The following is a 20,312-nucleotide window of genomic DNA, read 5'->3' on the forward strand; positions in this document are numbered from 1 at the left end:
AAGTTAGCTCTCAAGTTAGCTTATATGGACACTAATGTTACATACAATTATTACATTTAGAAAGAATAATGTCAACTACAACAGGCGGCTTGCAAAGACTTTGGTCATGTTTAAGTGACGTCATGTTTAGGAAAGTGTTACAGAAACCACTGGAGATGATTGAGACCCATCCAGCTCCCAAAACTGTAGAAAACAAAGATGAAGGGGGCAACAGTGTCACAGGAGGGGGGGAACATGTCTGTCCACATGTATCAGCCCGCAAGGCCTCATCTGTCCAGCAGATTGCAGGTGAGATACAAAAGACATTCATGTTGATTTTTATATGAAACGTTTGTTATGTACTTGATGTGATTCTTTTTATCTTTTCCTTCCTTCTGCAGAAATCATGAAAAGTGGGGGCATATGTGGAATGCCCACTGACACCGTCTATGTGCTGGTAGCGGCTTGCAACAGGCCTGATGCAGTTGTTAAAGCGTACAAGTGAGTTTCTGTACTGATGAGTTTGGCATTGCCTGCATTCAGTCATCGATTCTCTCTCATAACTCTATAATTGCTGCGTTCGACTCCAGGGTGAAGAAGCAGGCAGAGGACCGACCCATGTCCCTGTGGATCTCCTCCATCAAGCAGCTGGAGCCGGTGCGACACCTGCTGAGCCCCCTGCTGCTGGACTTCATGGAGGCGGCGTGGATAATGGGGACTGTCACCTAAAATGTACAGATTTAAATTTATCACATGGATTAGGATTTAGATTATTTTTGAACTCCAATTTCTGCCTTTGTGAATTCATAGAGATTTACCTTCAGAATCCAAGTCAAGAAATATCTGTGCTCATTCCAATGTCTGAACAATGTCAAGGTGAGACCGAACAAAAGTGGTAACTGAGCCATGCATTGTGTGATGTTCAGAAACTGGGCTGAGCAAATTGTTGATTATTGTAGATTGTTGATTATTGTAGATCTGAGATGAAACTGAATCGTGTTTACAAACTGGGCCAGGTTACGGCTGCGTGATCTGAAAAACATGGGAGTTTTGTCACGCGACAATTGATAATCTGACAAAGCAAGTGCAACCAGCAGAAACAGCCATAGTACTGAACTACGATAAGGAAACCTGAACCCTCTTATCAACCGGTGCAGAAACCATCAGCAAATAATGCAGTTTTCTCCTATTGTGTCAGTAAGTGCTCTGGGTGGATGTTTCTGTGATAATGTGAGGAACAAAACCAAAAAAACTAATCTGTTTGCAGATTTAACATGTCAGCACATAAATTGCTCTGGAACGTTTCATGGTTATGAGTTAATAAGTAAAAGAATTAGGTTCCTGGTTTCGGTTTATTTGTTATAAACAGGGTTAGACCGAGTGAGAGGGAAAATCCCAGGAGATAAGACACAGACACAGGTTTTTTTTTATCATTAATCAAATCAAATCAGGGATAGGAAAGTTCATATTACAGGGCTTCTTACAAAGGTTGAGAAAACAGTGCAAGCATTACTTATGGATCTGTCCAACGCTTTGGTCCAGAATTAACATCTAAAGTATTGATTGCTTTAATCAATTTATTTGTGATCCCCAGAGGATCAATCCTAACAGCTCTGAGCATCTCACTTGTCATCTAAAGCCAGGTCAAGGTTTTCACTTGAGACAAACAGTGAAACATTTTCACAATCCTCAAAGTTCTTTAGGTTGGCCCTGAGAGTCCAACATTCAATTTAAGAAAACATTTGTTATTATTCTAAATATCATTGTAATTGTTATTATTATTATTATTATTATTATTATTATTATTATTATTGTTGTTGTTGTTGTTGTTTTAATATTGTTTTTGTATTATTGCTATGGCTTTATTATTGTGATTATAGCCCAATAGTTGCTAAAATATGAATTATATTGCGATATCATTTAATGGTAAAATAATTTTAAAATGATGCAAAGCAACGCCCTTTGCCCCTAATCATGTGAACTGACGATATATGGTTGTGACAGTGAGTCTTTTGAAGTTGTGAAAGTGATATAAAATAAATGTAAAATCACTGATTCCCAACAAAAAACAATTCGCCAATGTTGCCAAACAATGCTCAGTTCAGGGCTCCTTTGACTCCTTAAAAAGTCTTAAATTAAAATCAACGAAATCAAGGTGTTCAATTGTCTTTAATTGAGCATAAATTTGCTGCAAAGTATTCAATTTGCAGGCGTTGCATTTAAGGCCGATGGGGAAATTGTCACGCACAGTGTCTTACTGTGAAAATGTCTTTTAAACCTTAGTCAGTTTCATGTTTGTAATAGCATCACCCTGATGGGTGTTGATTTCTTCTACGCTCTGCTAAGTATTCATGTGGGCAGAGCATGACACAGGGAAACACAATTCCCAGTGTTGCAAATCAGTGGTCAGCTATGGAACTGCAGTGAGACCTGTGATGCCACAGTAATGTCTCTCCATGTCAGTTGTAGTGTGTGAACCATTCAACAGCAGAGTTTCTTAACACAATCAGACGACTGCCAATTTAAGAAATAAGCAGATAGACACAGTGATGTATCATTTCTATTCCTTTAGTATAGTTTTAGAGAAAACACCACCATTACACAGGAGATCTGCCTGTTGCAGGCAGCGCACAGAAAGTTAGCTCTCAAGTTAGCTTATATGGACACTAATGTTTCATACAATTATTACATTTAGAAAGAATAATGTCAACTACAACAGGCGGCTTGCAAAGACTTTGGTCATGTTTAAGTGACGTCATGTTTAGGAAAGTGTTACAGAAACCACTGGAGATGATTGAGACCCATCCAGCTCCCAAAACTGTAGAAAACAAAGATGAAGGGGGCAACAGTGTCACAGGAGGGGGGGAACATGTCTGTCCACATGTATCAGCCCGCAAGGCCTCATCTGTCCAGCAGATTGCAGGTGAGATACAAAAGACATTCATGTTGATTTTTATATGAAACGTTTGTTATGTACTTGATGTGATTCTTTTTATCTTTTCCTTCCTTCTGCAGAAATCATGAAAAGTGGGGGCATATGTGGAATGCCCACTGACACCGTCTATGTGCTGGTAGCGGCTTGCAACAGGCCTGATGCAGTTGTAAAAGCGTACAAGTGAGTTTCTGTACTGATGAGTTTGGCATTGCCTGCATTCAGTCATCGATTCTCTCTCATAACTCTATAATTGCTGCGTTCGACTCCAGGGTGAAGAAGCAGGCACAGGACCGACCCATGTCCCTGTGGATCTCCTCCATCAAGCAGCTGGAGCCGGTGCGACACCTGCTGAGCCCCCTGCTGCTGGACTTCATGGAGGCGGCGTGGATAATGGGGACTGTCACCTAAAATGCACAGATTTAAATTTATCACATGGATTAGGATTTAGATTATTTTTGAACTCCAATTTCTGCCTTTGTGAATTCATAGAGATTTACCTTCAGAATCCAAGTCAAGAAATATCTGTGCTCATTCCAATGTCTGAACAATGTCAAGGTGAGATCGAACAAAAGTGGTAACTGAGCCATGCATTGTGTGATGTTCAGAAACTGGGCTGAGCAAATTGTTGATTATTGTAGATTGTTGATTATTGTAGATTTGAGATGAAACTGAATCGTGTTTACAAACTGGGCCAGGTTACGGCTGCGTGATCTGAAAAACATGGGAGTTTTGTCACGCGACAATTGATAATCTGACAAAGCAAGTGTAACCAGCAGAAACAGCCATAGTACTGAACTACGATAAGGAAACCTGAACCCTCTTATCAACCGGTGCAGAAACTATCAGCAAATAATGCAGTTTTCTCCTATTGTGTCCATTAAGTGCTCTGGGTGGATGTTTCTGTGATAATGTGAGGAACAAAACCAAAAAAACTAATCTGTTTGCAGATTTAACATGTCAGCACATAAATTGCTCTGGAACGTTTCATGGTTATGAGTTAATAAGTAAAAGAATTAGGTTCCTGGTTTCGGTTTATTTGTTATAAACAGGGTTAGACCGAGTGAGAGGGAAAATCCCAGGAGATAAGACACAGAAACAGGTTTTTTTTTATCATTAATCAAATCAAATCAGGGATAGGAAAGTTCATATTACAGGGCTTCTTACAAAGGTTGAGAAAACAGTGCAAGCATTACTTATGGATCTGTCCAACGCTTTGGTCCAGAATTAACATCTAAAGTATTGATTGCTTTAATCAATTTATTTGTGATCCCCAGAGGATCAATCCTAACAGCTCTGAGCATCTCACTTGTCATCTAAAGCCAGGTCAAGGTTTTCACTTGAGACAAACAGTGAATCATTTTCACAATCCTCAAAGTTCTTTAGGTTGACCCTGAGAGTCCAACATTCAATTTAAGAAAACATGTGTTACTATTCTAAATATCATTGTAATTGTTATTATTATTATTATTATTATTATTGTTGTTGTTGTTGTTGTTTTAATATTGTTTTTTTATTATTGCTATGGCTTTATTATTGTGATTATAGCCCAATAGCTGCTAAAATATGAATTATATTGCGATATCATTTAATGATAAAATCATTTTAAAATGATGCAAAGCAACGCCCTTTGCCCCTAATCATGTGAACTGACGTTATATGGTTGTGATAGTGAGTCTTTTGAAGTTGTGAAAGTGATATAAAATAAATGTAAAATCACTGATTCCCAACAAAAAACAATTCGCCAATGTTGCCAAACAATGCTCAGTTCAGGGCTCCTTTGACTCCTTAAAAAGTCTTAAATCAAAATCAACGAAATCAAGGTGTTCAATTGTCTTTAATTGAGCATAAATTTGCTGCAAAGTATTCAATTTGCAGGCGTTGCATTTAAGGCCGATGGGGAAATTGTCACGCACATTGTCTTACTGTGAAAATGTCTTTTAAACCTTAGTCAGTTTCATGTTTGTAATAGCATCACCCTGATGGGTGTTGATTTCTTCTACGCTCTGGTAAGTATTCATGTGGGCAGAGCATGACACAGGGAAACACAATTCCCAGTGTTGCAAATCAGTGGTCAGCTATGGAACTGCAGTGAGACCTGTGATGCCACAGTAATGTCTCTCCATGTCAGTTGTAGTGTGTGAACCATTCAACAGCAGAGTTTCTTAACACAATCAGACAACTGCCAATTTAAGAAATAAGCAGATAGACACAGTGATGTATCATTTCTATTCCTTTAGTATAGTTTTAGAGAAAACACCACCATTACACAGGAGATCTGCCTGTTGCAGGCAGCGCACAGAAAGTTAGCTCTCAAGTTAGCTTATATGGACACTAATGTTACATACAATTATTACATTTAGAAAGAATAATGTCAACTACAACAGGCGGCTTGCAAAGACTTTGGTCATGTTTAAGTGACGTCATGTTTAGGAAAGTGTTACAGAAACCACTGGAGATGATTGAGACCCATCCAGCTCCCAAAACTGTAGAAAACAAAGATGAAGGGGGCAACAGTGTCACAGAAGAAACCCAAGGCCATTGGTTCTGCGTTATGGGCACGGAGGTGGTTTGGAGAGCACCTGCAGCTGAACCAAGGAGAGTTAACTGGCACAGCAGCGTCAAGTTGGCCAATTACTCTCCCTCGATGATAAAGGCAGCAAGAGAGCCGCCACAAAGAGAGATGGAGTAAGAGAAGAACCCATAACAGAGCGTCCCCAGAGACCACGAGAGCCCAGGAGCTCACAAATAGACCCACTGCTTCCAAAACTAAAGTGGCTGTGATGGCCCCAAAAACCAAAGGCATGATGTAGTTGACTGGGGCAGAGCAGAAGGCTGAAGGAAGGACAGAAGGATAAAGGGCTTTCATGGACTGACATAAATGGCCGACTGGGATCTCTGTGGTTGCATTCCGAGTCATGTTGCTCATCATGTTAGTGACAGAGACAGAAAACTTTACATTGGAATAATTTCTGCAATACAAGATATTTCAACTGACTGTAGAAATAAAGTCACTGTGAAAATCATGTTATCACCATCATTTCATTATATAGCATATAAAGATTATTTGTAATAAAGTCTTTGTGGCAGGCAGAAATAAAGTACATGAAAATAAAGTATTACTTAATGAAGATCCTAAGATAGATGAGTTGTTCTGAAGCAGGGATGAACAGTTTGTCTTAAAAAAGGATTTCTCGTGTGTAAGAGGACTCTCGTATTTGGTTTAGGGTTAAGAATTTATGAAAAGTACTGTACTCTGGTCAAACATACGTGGGTAAAGTTGCTCAGCTTTGTTTGCAAACCCCTAAGCATGGAAAATAATACAATTCATTGAACAAAAGAGGAAAAGCCATCCATCCATTCATCTATTATCTATACTGCTGGCCCCTTCAAGGTCTCAGGGGGATCCAGAAAAAAGGAGAAACAACGTAAACAACGTAATTTAACGTAATCGTTACAGGGTATACCGATAACGATTACAATATCAATACGATACGATACAATACGATAACAATACGATACAATACGATAACGATTACGATAACGATTACAACGTAATCGTTACAGGGTATACCCTGTAAACACAAATATGACAAAATAGATGGAAAATGGAGCTCCTCAACAATAACTACAACAATAACTATTTACAATAACTGCAAACAAAAGATGAATCTCACAGACTCCAACCCCATGACAGCCTTCATGTTGCGATTGCAGACATGCCTAACGAGCATGACAAAAGAATAATGACATGAATTAAATCAGTGATATGAAAGTTCATCAGGTAACTCACATACACACGGCCTACAAGGTTTGTGAAAACAGTGCAGACTTTTACCTCAACCAAGGAGATTATGTTTTTGCTCTGTTTGTTTGTGTGTTTGTTGCTTTGAGGATCTCACTTGTCAACTATTGCCACCAGCAAGTAAAAGGGCTATTCTGCTCTGTTTTCAACCTGGGCCCCACGCTTAGATCGGTATCGGTGTTGACCGGCAGCCACAACACAGCCGCAATGTTATCTTATGGGGCAACTGCAACAGTCCATAAAATGTCCTCTATAAGTTAAGGTCTAATATGTATAATGTCTAATATGGGGTGTTTTGAGCAATATCTCTAAATTCTTTCTTGGTATATTTAACAAAAGGTCTCCTTCCTATGCGGACTTTACAATGCCTGTAAACACATGGGGCCTGATCTACTAAAGCTTTGCGCGTGTAAAAACGTGTGCAAACTTGATTTCACCCACAAACAAACATGCAAGCTGATCTACTAACGGTGCGCACTGAGGATTGCATGTAGAATAACACACGCTGTCCATTTAGTACGTTTGCCTTAATGAATGTGCATTATCGGGCGTTTCTATATATTGAGACGAGTAGATGTAAATACTTTAATTTAGCACACGCTTTGTGATTTACAAAGCCGGAAAAAAATTGCGGTGGTTTTGACTGTGTCTATATTTAGTACTTCTGAGAGGTAGGTGCTAATCTGCGCAGCGTTGCGAAAAGATGGCTGCAGTTATTGTGGTGAGGAGGAGACGGCATGGAAGAAGACAAAGAGAACAGGTTTTTTCCACCTGGTTAGCATGATTGGATTTACAGAAGCAAAAATAACCCCTCTCTTGCCAGGGCACTGACGGCCACACCAGATACAGCGCTGACCAGCTGCCATCCGTCTGTCTGTCCGTCCGTATAATTTATTTTTTTTGGACGGACAGACGGACGGACGTCTGTCTGTCTGTCCGTATTCCTTTTTTTCTTTGGACGGACAGACGGACGGATTTTATTAAAAAAAAATTTTTTCATCCGTCTGTCTGTCCGTATTACTTTTTTTTAGGACGGAAATCTGAAATTGATTGCGTGGACCGTAATGCGCAATTAGTAGACAAGGATCGACGTCGCGTGACAGACGCAGGAAGTGAGGTGTTTATCCTTCCCGCAGTGTGCAAAACACATGCAACGCGGAGCCGTGTGCCCGGTCGCCGATCGCTCTCTCCACCAACCGCAACAGGTCCCGAGTTGCATGTGCTCGGGCCCGTTCAGTACTACAATGTAGCCCTAGTTGCTTTTGTTCGTCTTCTGATGTCCTGCCATCTGCTCTTAATTTCTTTTGGGGTTTTTTTACCAGCATTTACTTTCTCGCAGATACTCTCCCACATCGCTTTTCTTTGAGTTCTATTAATATTTCTCTGCTGTAGCTCAACAACATGTTTGTTTGCCTCTTCCACTAACACCTCCAATTCCACGGCATTAAATTTCACTTTGAGTTGTGGTCACTCTGCTCCCTGGAGTGCTCCATGGCAGAAACCAGTAAAGCACCCAAAACTCTCATTTAAATACTACTGCCTCTATCATGTTTGCACCTGTTATCATTTGAGCAATTATTTTTAGTAGATCACCCGCAAAACGCTCACCAACCAAACGTGCAATCTGTTACAATGCAATTTAGCTTTCTTTATATGGGATCTCAGCAGATCAGGCCCCATGGTGTACAGCTGTGTCATATGTTTCTATTCTTGTCTCAACTAAGATTTTATTGATGTGACCAATTAATTCTTGTGCATATGGAAACATGCGTTTGATTGAAACTGGTTTTCTCTCCAACACAGCAGTTATAGTACAAAATGTTTAATTAAATATTAAAACTTAGGGCTCCCTGAGATGCGTTATTGCTGTGTTTTCTTTTCATTTCAGTGTTTCATTTTCCAACGTTCTTTCTGCTTTCTTACTTTGTGACAGTATTATTTACTTTTAGGGCACAAATGTTATCAGTCAAATTCACTCTTTATTTCACAACTATTCAGAACAGTACACAGTAAAGTACAATACAATACAATATAGAATAAACACGGTGAGCTTAAATACCTTGTAACATATGATACATTTTCTTTTTCTCATTAATAACTTATTACAGAATCATTAAACTGACATAAATATAAAGTTCTTACAGTTCTTTCCAGGCTGATACAATGTGAGAGATGTGATCTAAGTCATGGTTTATCAGCTGAGGTTCTTCAATGATAACTGCCCATATAAGTTGTTTTGAGCTACAAATGATTACTTTACTTTTTGTCAACACGTCCACAGTTACAAAAATACAAACAGCTCTATCTAATTTTTCTCATATTTTCCGTAAAGTGTTCCTGAGAATTGTTGAATGGACAAAGGGTTTCGTGGGGATCCAGGTGTGAGGGGAGATATGAGGAATGTGAAGATCACACCATAGTGGCTTTCACTCTTTCAAAGATGTGTTGAACTTTAACGGCAGGGACACAGCCCTCCCTTACAATGGTGATGGTCCCTGTGGAAGAAGTAAGATAGGCTAAAGTTAGTAAGTGTCTTTTAAAACAGAAAAAGAGAGAGAATGTAACGGGAATATTTTTGCATTGTACCTTCATCAATCTTCAGGCAGTTAACCACAGTAGAAGCAACAACTTCATTAGAGTCCCCATCACAAAGAACTCCCTGGATCTTGTGTCCAAGTCGACTGCAGCAAAACCAAAGGAAGCAAAGAGGGTAAGTGAATGTGCATGAAGTTGCCAAAAAGAGACTAACCAGCCCTAACTAAAACCCCTGACTCTAACCAAAACCCTAACCCCACTAACATTAACCCATCAATACCTTTCTTCTACGATTAAAACACAACATGATGTGCGTGAGTTCTGTTAAAATACACTTACTTGATGACCATGCTGTGGTGGGTGCTGTCTGCTTCTCCACTTGGATTGGCTGAGGTAATGGCAAGGGGACCGGTGATGTCACACAGGTGGACGGTCACAGTCTGGTCTGGGACACGGATCATGATGCTGTCCTTGGTGCCGACACGATCATAAGCCGGTCCCACTCCTACATGAGAAAAATTAGAAGGTAAGGTGAACACTGAGGACTGACATTTTTCTAAATGTTAAAACTGCAGCTGCCAAGGGCTGTTTACCTAGTTTATACAGCCAGTCTCCTTTGCTGACAATGCAGCTGATGCCTCCAGGATACACGTTCCTCATAAACTCCCAGAGCAGAGGACTGAAGGGAGGCTTGGCTGCTACCAGCTGCTCCACACTAGAGATGCAGATACAGATGGGCTTCTCTGCTGGTCTGTCCTGGAGCAGGTCACAGACAACAGGTCGTTGGTTTAACATGAAGCACACAATAGAGAACGAATGATCTGTCCCATGTCACACTTCAACAAGCATCATATGTCGTTTATCTTTACTTTAATGCTGTATATTTTCTCAATGGCCTGAGGATTCTTGCAGGAGGCAGCCAGGGCATAGACCGTATCTGTGGGAACACCACAAACTCCGCCCTCCTCCAGAAGGCCAGCGATCTTCAGGAGACCACTGGTGATTCGTGAATTAGCAACAGGACAGGGTAGCTCAGGAGAAGATTCCTTCTTCGCTTTCTCCTGAGACAGGCCAAAGAAGGAGGGACACATTCAGAAAATGAACAGGATAAAAGTCACTTCAGAATCAGACTAGGGATACAATCTTCTGATAAGTTACCTTTAATAAGGAAGGGCCCATAGGCAGCAGTCTCCCGGAGAAGATGCAGTTGACCAGTGATGCCAGAGCTCCATATATACAAATGATCGACACCAGTGCAAGCATGGCGACTGTTTAAAAAAAGTTTGAAAATTGTTATGACTATGTGGCTTTGCTGCACATAGGGTTTATTTATGCTCAGAATAAAGCAATGCTTACTTTCTAGTTGGTATGGCAGTCGCTGCAGTGTGGACAGCAGGAAACAGACCAGAACAACCTCCATGACTGTTGTTAAAAACAGCAAAACCAGGTTCCTGTAGGCAGCTGATTTAAAAGATGGAAGGAATTACAAATGGTTATAGAGCAATAATAATAATCACGTTTCTTTATTAAAAGTGATTAACTTTACCTATCAGCATGAGGAAAGTGTTAATGACCAGGAAGGCAATGGCTCCTGCTGCAAAACCATAGGATGCTTCTTTTGGAAGTTGGATGAGGTCGCCTGAAAAAAAGAAAAATTTGATTATATTTTTGTGTAATTCATTTAGACAAAATCCCCATCTAATCATGTTTTTACCAACATACCTGCAAACCTAAACCAGCTCCAGGTTGCCCATACTACTACATAGCTGGATGAAATGACAGATCCAAAACGCCCACCTCCCGTAACTTGCAGCCGGCTGACATAGGCCTGGATTATGGCTCCAGAGATGAGGACCCAAGGGACAGTCAGATTGAGGAAAGACAGATTTGAGCTTGACACACTTGTATGGAGAGCTGAGAGAGCTGCAACCCCATTTGAAATGTAGAACAGGGCATCTGAGGCCTGGTCTGTTTGGGCCAGTGCCTCCTGTCTTCCATTTATATATCTGCCACACATCCATGTTTTCTGTAGCCGCTCACTGGAGATGGGCTGTGGGCCGACAGGGATGAGAGACTTCTCTGCTATTGTGTTGATGAGACGTGAGAAGGTCCCATATAGGGAGGCTGCGGTGAACAGGGAGCAAGCCACACCAAAGAAAATGTAGTAAGCATGAAGAGGTATCTGGGGGATTGTTGAGACTGTGAGCAGGACAAAGAGAAGGTTGTGGATCAGTTCCAGGACATCCATGTTCAGGCTTCCTACGCAGAGCACCAGGCCTGACACCACAAAGAACCAGTTCCCCACCATCGCCTCCCTCCCTGAAATCAATGAACTGTTCTCTTCAGTCAGAGCAGACACCACGAATTCATCCCAAGCCTTGATCAGCCAATATGTAGCATGAAGACCAAACTTGGTTGTGTGGTAGCAGTCTTGACGCAGATGGGCATAGTAGCTTGAGAACAGCTGAGCCAGTGAGATGATTGAGACCCATACAGCTCCTAAGCCAAATGACTCAACATACCCAAAACTGTAGAAAGCAAAGATGAAGGGGGAAACAGTGTCACAGAAGAAACCCAAGGCCATGGGTTCTGCATATTTTGTGTTTTTCTTCTTCTCTTGACCAATGCTCTGGACACTTGCAGAGTTGGCAGTTCCCAGCAGGAGAACATTGAAGAGAGGGGTACCAAAACCTTTGAGCACTAGACGCTGGGTGAGACCTTTGACTAGCAGTGCAGCTGAACCGTAGATGGCAAAAATGAGAATGAGGAACTCGAGAACCCCAGCGACCACGAGGGCCCAGGAGCTTGCAACTAGACCTACTGCTTCAAAAACTAAGGCGGCTGTGATGGCCCCAAAAACAAAAGGCATGATGTAGTTGACTGTGGCAGAGCAGAAGGCTAGGATGAAGGACAGAAGGATAAAGGGGACCAGACCAGCGATCGCTGACTCTTTCATGGACTGGCCTAAATAGCTGACTGGGATCTCTGTGGTGGCATTCAGAGTCATGTTGCTCATCATGTTAGTGGACTGAGACAGATTATTCATCATTGGATATACGATAGATGATGTCGGAGGTTCAGCTAAGGCGCCAAAGTAGATTCGAGTTGCTCCAAAACTGCCCCAAAGAGCAGCATAGCCAATGAAGGAGGTGCCACTCAGATGATCATATTTTCGGAAGGAAAGCAGTCCAGCCACCAACTGGCAAATACCACCAATCAGGATGAGATGGACACCTGTAAAACCCATGAAATTTGAATTAATATAACAAGAAACAATATCATATTGTATAATATTATCTTATCAGATTTTCTAAAGGTTTAACCTGCAAGTATGTTTTCCACTCCCACTGGTGCACTGCCAGTATGCGCTGTATTGAAGTTCTGCAGAAGTACGATGAATGCACTGATCCCATTGGATAAAATCCCCAACACCCCTGGTTCGCCATAGAAACTGGCGGGAAAGCCATCTGATGTCGCCATTGTGTCTTGGATGTCAAAATGCAGTTTTACTGAAAGAATGAAGCACATGCCACAGAAAAATGTCATGAATGTGTACAATATTCTGTACATGCTCCATAAAAATATAAAGTGCAATCCTGAATGCAAACATGACCCACAAGACAAATAAAGAATACGAACACAGTCTTGTTTGATTTATTGGTACAGTTTTATTGCCAAAGTGAGATCATATCAAAGTGTTTACAAAATTAATGCAATAAATCATAAACAGAGAGATAAAGAGTCAATGTTGTTTCTGGTTGGACAATTTATTTTTTAGAGCCACTGAATAATAATCATTCTGTCGAGGGGCGGGGCCATAGGGGTACTGACCCCAGCTGAAATCTGATTGGCCCCCGAGATGCCCCTGTCTTATCATTATTTTCTTACATTAGTCACTTACTCAGAATACTCACAATTAATAGGATAATTTGTTGAGAATATTTATTTTCTAAGCTTTTTGAAGATCAAAATGTACTTGCAAAAGAAACAATTAAAAAAATGAAGTCAATGATGTGTGGATTTGCTCAAAGCTATAGAGCTAACAGAGAGAGTGACTCAAATGTACACCTTACTGAATCCGGAATTGTGCATTTATGTTGGATATATAATTGTGTAAGTGTAAATTTTGGCCCCTTAATGGCCACTGATAAGAAAAATCCTAGATCTGCCACTGACAGCATTGTACAGAGTATGGGGGGAAAGTTTAATAATTTAAATAAAAACAAATATATTGTAAAGAATAGATGGAAAGCTGTTATCCTACAAACTCAGGTTTATGTTATAAATAGATTCTTTTCTATCGTATCTCCCTAACCAGTCCTGGGCCCTGCCCAGTCATAAAAGGGCTGCTCCACCAATAGAACGTGTCGACAGCAGAGGTAACCGAGGGCAACTGTATTTCAATTACTTTCCTGCTCCACTGACCGAAAAAGCAGAGGGTATCTCTAAAAGTACAATTTACAAGCACCCCATCTCAAGTTGACTCAAGTTTAGCACATCATGCTCTGATAAATAACAAATTAAAATTGTTGTATTTATTTTTGTATATTTCAACACATTGTATGCATTTAGTCAATGTAAAAAATATCACGTTATCACCACATTGAAAGTTTACGTGTAACAAAGTCTTTGTGTCAGAAAAATAAAGTGAATTAAAATAAAGTCTTACCTGGTGAAGATCCTCAGACAGACAAAGTGTTGAGTTGTTCTGAAACAGGGATGTTAAGTTTGTCATAAATAAGACTTTCCTGTGGGAGGAGGAGTTCATGAAAAATTCCCCCACATAAACCTGCAACCTGAGAGGTGACATCATTGTTTCCTTCAACATCAACAATAAAGTACCACTCCTTCCCCTTTGCTCTCATGAGGATGGTGATGCTGGTGATGCTGGTGGTGATGATGACGATGATGAAGATAATGATCATGACCACATTGGAAATTCCTCCTATATCCTGCTAAGGTTTTGTTATGGATATGTATGCCCTCCCTATTCCGAGCAAACTGGTATCACAGGGGATTGTGTGTCTCTGACTATATAAGGCAGGTGTCCTCTCAACCTGAAGAGCATCTTCAACAACCTGTTGACTGCAAAACTACTGCATCAGAAGAGAAAGAAGACAGAAGTCAGAGCAACAACTAACTTCAGCCATGATCTCCACACTTCAGGTAAAGATTTATTCATTCTCTCTTATTGAATTAATAGAGAACTGATGGGGAATAAGGTACAAACATCCTGTTATTGTCAGAATGAGTATTGTGGAATCACAGATTTACCTTAAAATCACAAGCTTGTACTGTGAAGGTGGGTTTTAAGAGTATGTGGCCGGGGGAGGATATAACAGAGCTCTGGTTTAATGTTGAGCTAATCATTACGTGCACCTGTTAGGTGCAGCTCTTTCAAAAGGACAGACAGGCTGAGATAAGTACATCTGATATAGAAATAGCTCAGAATCAGTGCACGTGTCTGCAGCCTGTAATCAATTATAAAGAAAGAAATGTTGTATAGTAACACAATAAATGCTGGTTTACTGGTTTCAGAAAAGATATTCCATTTCTTTTGTCCTGCAGAAAACTCTTCGACCGGTGTTGGCTGTCAGAGGACTGCATCAGTCTGCAATCGAAGGTAAACTTTGTACACTTTGAACTTTGAAAAAAAAGTTATACCTGTAGGAAAGTAAACATTTCTCTTTTTCGTTTATCTGATCACGACATTTCTTTTTCTTTTCCCCCTGCAGTTTTGAAGCGCCCAACCCCTGAGGACACGGTCACAGCCAGCTTTGGGAGGTTCATCAGTGAGATTAAGTCCCATCACTTGTCCCCCGTCGTCCTCCACCGCAGCAAAAGGATGGTGCTGGACAGCATCGGGGTCGGTCTGATTGGCAGCACGACGGACGTGTTTGAATTGGCCCTGCAGCACTGCCAGGTGAGGCGGAGGGGAAGAGGGAAGAAAAAGGAGAAAATAATTTTTTTATCAGATATGAGCCAATGAGACGGATAAAACTCCTAACCTTATATAAATAACCGTCTTTAGTCAGTGTGTGGACAGATGAGATTAAGTAAAAGAAAACTTTAAAATAATTAATATAACTTGGGAACAGACAGGTTTTTATGCCCGATGACCTTTTTCCACAAATGTTCCAGATGGACATATGACTTACAAAGAAACTTATTCACCCTGTGTTAATTGAAAAGTGATGAGCTATTTAGAGTGAAGTTCACTGTGTGTGTGATGATGGTAAAACATTGTATGAAAAATGCCCTTGTAAAGATTCCCTGTTTACCTGTCTCTGTGTTTTCCCCTCAGTGCATGTACGCTCCTGATGACATCAGCTTTGTGTACGGACGCAGAGGAGCCAAACTCTCCCCGACACTGGCAGCTTTTGTCAATGGAGTGGCAGTGAGTATTAATAGATGGAACACATTTGCCACCATGGACCCCAGAACACCAGACTATTTCAGTTGCACTAAATTCATCACTACAAACAGGCTATGTTATTCTCAGCAATGGTACAGTCTGGACAGGAAGGGTTGATGAAAATATTTGATTGGTCCTTCCAGTTGGATTTTCATCATTGTTTGGCCTCCTCTCCTTAAGAGGTCATCAGGGTGGAAAGCTCATTTCTGTGTTAACTCTCATGTGCAATCATTTGATCAGTAACATCTCTCTGCCTCAGACTCACTCCATGGACTTTGATGATACGTGGCACCCTGCCACTCATCCCTCTGGAGCAGTCCTCCCTGCTGTGTTAGCACTCAGCGACATGATGCCGTCTAACAGCAAACCTAGTGGCCTGGACTTCCTGCTGGCTTTCAATGTCGGCATAGAGATCCAGGGGCGACTGATGAGGTTCTCTAATGAGGCCAACAACATCCCCAAGAGGTGAGCACCTCAGATCATAAGGACGCAGATACTGTCATTTATGGGCTTATAGCAGCAGGTGTTGTACTAAGTGAGTCAGTTCCTTGCTGGACATGTTTTTAATTTATATATATGGAGGGCAAGTATCCACCTGAGTCTACAGAAATCGATATTTGACCCTGCTGATCTATGCAGCGTGCTTTACAAGCGAGCCGGTACAGCCTCTTAGTGGTGGCAATGAGCTGTGAAAGGCATGTTATTATGTTCGTCTCAGGAACAGCTGAGGCTCTGTGAGTCGTATTTGTACAGTTAACAACGTGGAGGAGAATATCACACAGGACTTAATTAGGCAATTTAAATGATGCATCACGCCATTTGCTTATTTATCAAGCACTGAAATGACTAAAACCCTTGAACACGCCTGTATGTGGTGAGAAGAGTCACGTACAAGTGAAGCTGTTTTACACACAGGATCTCTGCTGTAACCATAATGATGCGGAGCACCTATTTTAAATAGACCACCAGGTTCCAAAGCAACTGACCAAAGTCTCTCTTCTCTGTCCTTCTCATGTCCAGGTTTCACCCTCCCAGCGTGGTCGGGACAATGGGGAGTGCAGCTGCCTGTGCTCGCCTCTTGTCCTTGGATGACACCCAGTGTAGTCATGCCTTGGCCATAGCTGCTTCTCTGTCTGGAGCCCCGATGGCTAACGCTGCCACGCAGTCTAAGCCCCTTCACATTGGCAACGCCTCACGTTTGGGGCTGGAAGCTGCTCTGCTGGCCTCCCGAGGCCTAGAGGCCAGTCCTCTGGTCCTGGATGCTGTGGCAGGGGTGGCCGGCTTCAGTGCTTTTTATGAAGACTACGTGCCACAGCCTTTAGAATCACCCAATGATGGTGGCCATTCATTCCTGCTAGAGGAGCAGGACATGGGCTTCAAGCGCTTCCCTGCCCATCTGGGGATGCACTGGGTGGCAGATGCTGCGGCCTCGGTCCATAAGGTCCTCGTAGGAGTTGGTCCTGGCACCATCTCCCCAGCTCAGGTCCAGGAAATCCATCTCAGAGTCCCAAAATCAAAGTACATCAACAGACCTCTTCCTGAGTCTGAGCATGAGGCACGCCACTCCTTCCAATTCAACGCTTGCAGCGCTCTCCTTGATGGCGAGGTGACTGTGCAGTCCTTCACACCCGCTGCCATGAGCCGCCCTGAGCTGCTAGCTCTGCTGAGCCGTGTTCACGTGGAGCATCCCGACGACAACCCGGCCAATTTCAATCGCATGTACGGCGAAGTGCAGGTGAAACTTGTTGGAGGAGACATCCTGACGGGACGGTGTGACACCTTCTACGGCCATTGGCGCAACCCGCTGACCAATGAGAGCTTGGCGAAGAAGTTCAGAAACAACGCAGGGATGGTGCTTCCTTCAGAAAAAGTGGAGAGTTTGATTGATGTGGTGGAGGAGCTGGACAGAATCGGGGACAGCACGGCTCTTCTGTCACAGCTGCAATGAAAACACAATAACAGCTAAATAGAAATCATTGTACATAAATACATCAAAAGATATTTCATCTAAATAATTATTATCAATGTTGTCAATATATTCATCTAATGTGTATTGCTAAATAACTGAATTATGTTCTTTTTATTTAGTAAATAAATCCATATTATTAGTTGTAAAAATGTGATCTATTTACTTTGGGAGGATTTATAAAAAAAGTATATGTTATACATAACAAATGTTTTGATGCACAAATGTTGCATTTCTGTTGGTGTGTTCTGTTTTTCTTTAAATAAAAACGAAATAAAACTCAAAAGCACTGTCTGGGAATTTGTTTGAAGAAATAATCTTTTCTCTTTGGCTCGAACGAAAAATGATCTCACATCTCCCCCTGTAAATATCAATCATTTCACAGAGGGAAACATTCTATGCCTATTGACGAGCACGATGTTATAAGGTTGGTCACTGGCAGTAAATCACGTACACCCATGTCTGTAACAGGGTTTTCACGGTGAGGACAATAATTGCTGTGTCATTCAGGTGAAACAAGCAGGAAATAAAATTATAAATAATAAAAAAACTGTCAGGTAGTGTTATAAATAATGAGCGGTGCTGGGAAAACACTGATTTCCTCATTCCTCATGCCAGTGTGTTGGTCCCAAACTTACTGTTTGGCCATAGGTTACTTCAACTAAACACCTCAATAAAACAGTTCTTCTTCTCAGTTTTGTTACATTTTGAATATAAGAAACTTAAAGTTCTAGGATGCAATACAGATTGGAATGAGCTTAATCATTATGAGAGCTGTATATCATCCAATGACATTCAGTGACCTGTAAAACTGAGCAAGAATACACAAAATTATGTGACACCCTAATTGTACTTGGTGTTTAAACTGAATGTTAGCAACTGCTATGCTCTGTTGGAGGTTAGTTTTGGAGTAAAGGTAGGAAATGATTGTCTGTGTCCAGGTCAGCACAATGTTCTCAGTATCCACAACAGATTCTGTTCCATTTAATATTAACAAATGAGCAGAGACGTTGTGCTTAGTGTTCAGCCCTGAAGCCGTATTGATTTCAGCTTACACAGATGATCGAGTCAAAAATCACCTCGGGTCCAATTTTTTTTTTTACTGATACAGCTGATCGCTCAGATATTAATGAGGATGCGTCCACTTCTTAAAGGTGTAAACTTGCCCCCTTAAATAAAAAAAGCTTTTTATAGAGAAAATTGAGCACGGAACCGGACCTCTACATGTCAGTCCTGTGGTGGACTGGATACCCAGGGTCGCCTCTCGCCCAGTGTCAGCTGGCTCAAGCCCCAACCTGCGACCGTCAAAGGGATTAGCATTATTGACAAAAATACAGCACTGGGTAAATATCACATACATCTTAAGTTATTGTGGTGGTTACCATCAGTGCTGATTTACCTTTATCTTCCTTCCCTGTGGAGTAGACAAACAGAATCAAAGATACTCTTTCACACGTACAAAGGGAATCACGTCATCCCTGACTGATGTCTTTTAACCAGGGGAATTCTTAATACTGATAAACACACTTATCAGGGTTGTACTGAAGGAAAAGAAAGTCTTGTTTCTGGAAAAAAAACTAATCTAGACCAATAAGGAAAGAATGGCAAAGTGAATCTCTTAAAGACCGGGGCAACGTCCATCTTAAATACACAACACAGCAATTATTAGATAACTGAAACGTTTCTGGCTGATAACAAAACCAAACTAGCAAATGAGATGAACAATGAACAAGTGACATAAAAACTGAATAGATAGCACGACCGAAAACTCTTTCTTTAGTGATAATGATGATTATTCCTGCATTGACAATTCCTGCTTTGCTCTACAAGGAAATGTTGTTCCAGTAACAAACATAAATGAAGACAAAAAAGTATAATATAACCATTGAGTTCTGTATTAGTACACTTAGAAACAAGAGAGGGACCTCAGCCACAATAAGAATGAATCACAGGTGTAAAATTCACAAAGGAAAGAGGGTATCACTGACCGCTGCTCTTCAGGCAGATGGGTGAAAGATAAGATCCCAGGAGTCTTAGTAGATAGTGAATAATGTTTATATATTGTTTTCATACTGGCTCAACTCTCCCTCACCCACAATACAATAGTGGTGCAACATCAAACTTCGAGAGCCTCTCTATAATTCTAAAGCTGTGACATAGATGAAGTTTCCATACAACCAATGCTGAACAGGTTGTTTTTGATGGTGAGGTTTGTTTACAGTCAGGAATCAGAAAAAAAATTATGGTGAGAATTAATCACTTCCCTTCTTCTGACTTCTGCTAACCTATACGTTACACACATATCACTTCTCACTCACAGGTATTAGAATAAATAAAAATTATTACGAGGGCTCGGGCTGTGCAATCTCGTCGCTGATACATGAACAAACACACGAGTGGGTGAGAAGTCATAGAAGTCTCTTGCACCTTCGTGAGTGACACGTCAACACTCAGGGGAAATATGGGGCAATGTGAACTAAAGAGGGAAGTAAGTTCATTGCTGGGAAAATACATGGTAGAGGAAAAACTGTTGAAAGACTTTGAAATCATTGATCCCATCCATGGGCAACAGTACATTGTGTAAGTGTCTGGAAGTTTTTTATTATCATTGAACAGAAATTCAATACAGTAGGAGCAAACAACACAAAGACACTGAGATACTGAGACCATATATGCAAAG

At 41.2% G+C, this 20,312-nt stretch overlaps 2 protein-coding genes and 2 long non-coding RNA genes across 4 annotated transcripts; 3 read left to right on the top strand and 1 right to left on the bottom strand.

Moving 5' to 3' along the window:
* The first annotated feature begins 221 nt into the window (after positions 1-221).
* On the top strand, positions 222-686 carry LOC117769504. The gene is made up of 3 exons (XR_004615244.1): positions 222-288; positions 381-480; positions 570-686. It is a non-coding gene; the product is annotated as an uncharacterized LOC117769504 (long non-coding RNA).
* A 2,149-nt stretch (positions 687-2,835) lies between these two features.
* On the top strand, positions 2,836-3,300 carry LOC117769526. The gene is made up of 3 exons (XR_004615249.1): positions 2,836-2,902; positions 2,995-3,094; positions 3,184-3,300. It is a non-coding gene; the product is annotated as an uncharacterized LOC117769526 (long non-coding RNA).
* Positions 3,301-8,682: 5,382 nt separating this feature from the next.
* si:ch211-153b23.3 lies at positions 8,683-13,976 on the bottom strand. The gene is made up of 11 exons (XM_034598690.1): positions 13,921-13,976; positions 12,575-12,760; positions 10,974-12,485; positions 10,798-10,890; positions 10,608-10,712; positions 10,410-10,519; positions 10,121-10,312; positions 9,845-10,007; positions 9,591-9,756; positions 9,303-9,397; positions 8,683-9,211 (listed from the first exon to the last, which is right to left on the bottom strand). The coding sequence occupies exons 2-11, from the start codon at positions 12,729-12,731 to the stop codon at positions 9,126-9,128; spliced, it is 2,679 nt and encodes an 892-aa protein (XP_034454581.1). The 5' UTR covers positions 12,732-12,760; positions 13,921-13,976; the 3' UTR covers positions 8,683-9,125.
* Positions 13,977-14,135: 159 nt separating this feature from the next.
* On the top strand, positions 14,136-17,698 carry irg1l (immunoresponsive gene 1, like). Its single transcript, XM_034598691.1, has 6 exons — positions 14,136-14,417; positions 14,820-14,874; positions 14,987-15,174; positions 15,556-15,648; positions 15,926-16,131; positions 16,687-17,698. The coding sequence occupies exons 1-6, from the start codon at positions 14,400-14,402 to the stop codon at positions 17,612-17,614; spliced, it is 1,488 nt and encodes a 495-aa protein (XP_034454582.1). The 5' UTR covers positions 14,136-14,399; the 3' UTR covers positions 17,615-17,698.
* The last annotated feature ends 2,614 nt before the right edge of the window (positions 17,699-20,312 follow it).

Source organism: Hippoglossus hippoglossus, chromosome 10 (assembly GCF_009819705.1).
Source record: "Hippoglossus hippoglossus isolate fHipHip1 chromosome 10, fHipHip1.pri, whole genome shotgun sequence".
Lineage (NCBI taxonomy): Eukaryota > Metazoa > Chordata > Actinopteri > Pleuronectiformes > Pleuronectidae > Hippoglossus > Hippoglossus hippoglossus.

What these genes read in the sequence shown, in the direction of transcription:
- si:ch211-153b23.3 (XM_034598690.1), bottom strand. Translation starts at nt 12,731, where the DNA reads ATGGCGACATCAGATGGCTTTCCCGCCAGTTTCTATGGCGAACCAGGG. An exon ending in GAGCTGGTTTAGGTTTGCAG is followed by an intron (nt 10,891 to 10,973) that starts GTATGTTGGTAA and finishes TCTTTTTTTCAG; the next exon opens with GCGACCTCATCCAACTTCCA. An exon ending in TGGGCCCTTCCTTATTAAAG is followed by an intron (nt 10,313 to 10,409) that starts GTAACTTATCAG and finishes GGCCTGTCTCAG; the next exon opens with GAGAAAGCGAAGAAGGAATC.
- irg1l (XM_034598691.1), top strand. An exon ending in CTTTTGTCAATGGAGTGGCA is followed by an intron (nt 15,649 to 15,925) that starts GTGAGTATTAAT and finishes TCTCTGCCTCAG; the next exon opens with ACTCACTCCATGGACTTTGA. An exon ending in GCCAACAACATCCCCAAGAG is followed by an intron (nt 16,132 to 16,686) that starts GTGAGCACCTCA and finishes TCTCATGTCCAG; the next exon opens with GTTTCACCCTCCCAGCGTGG.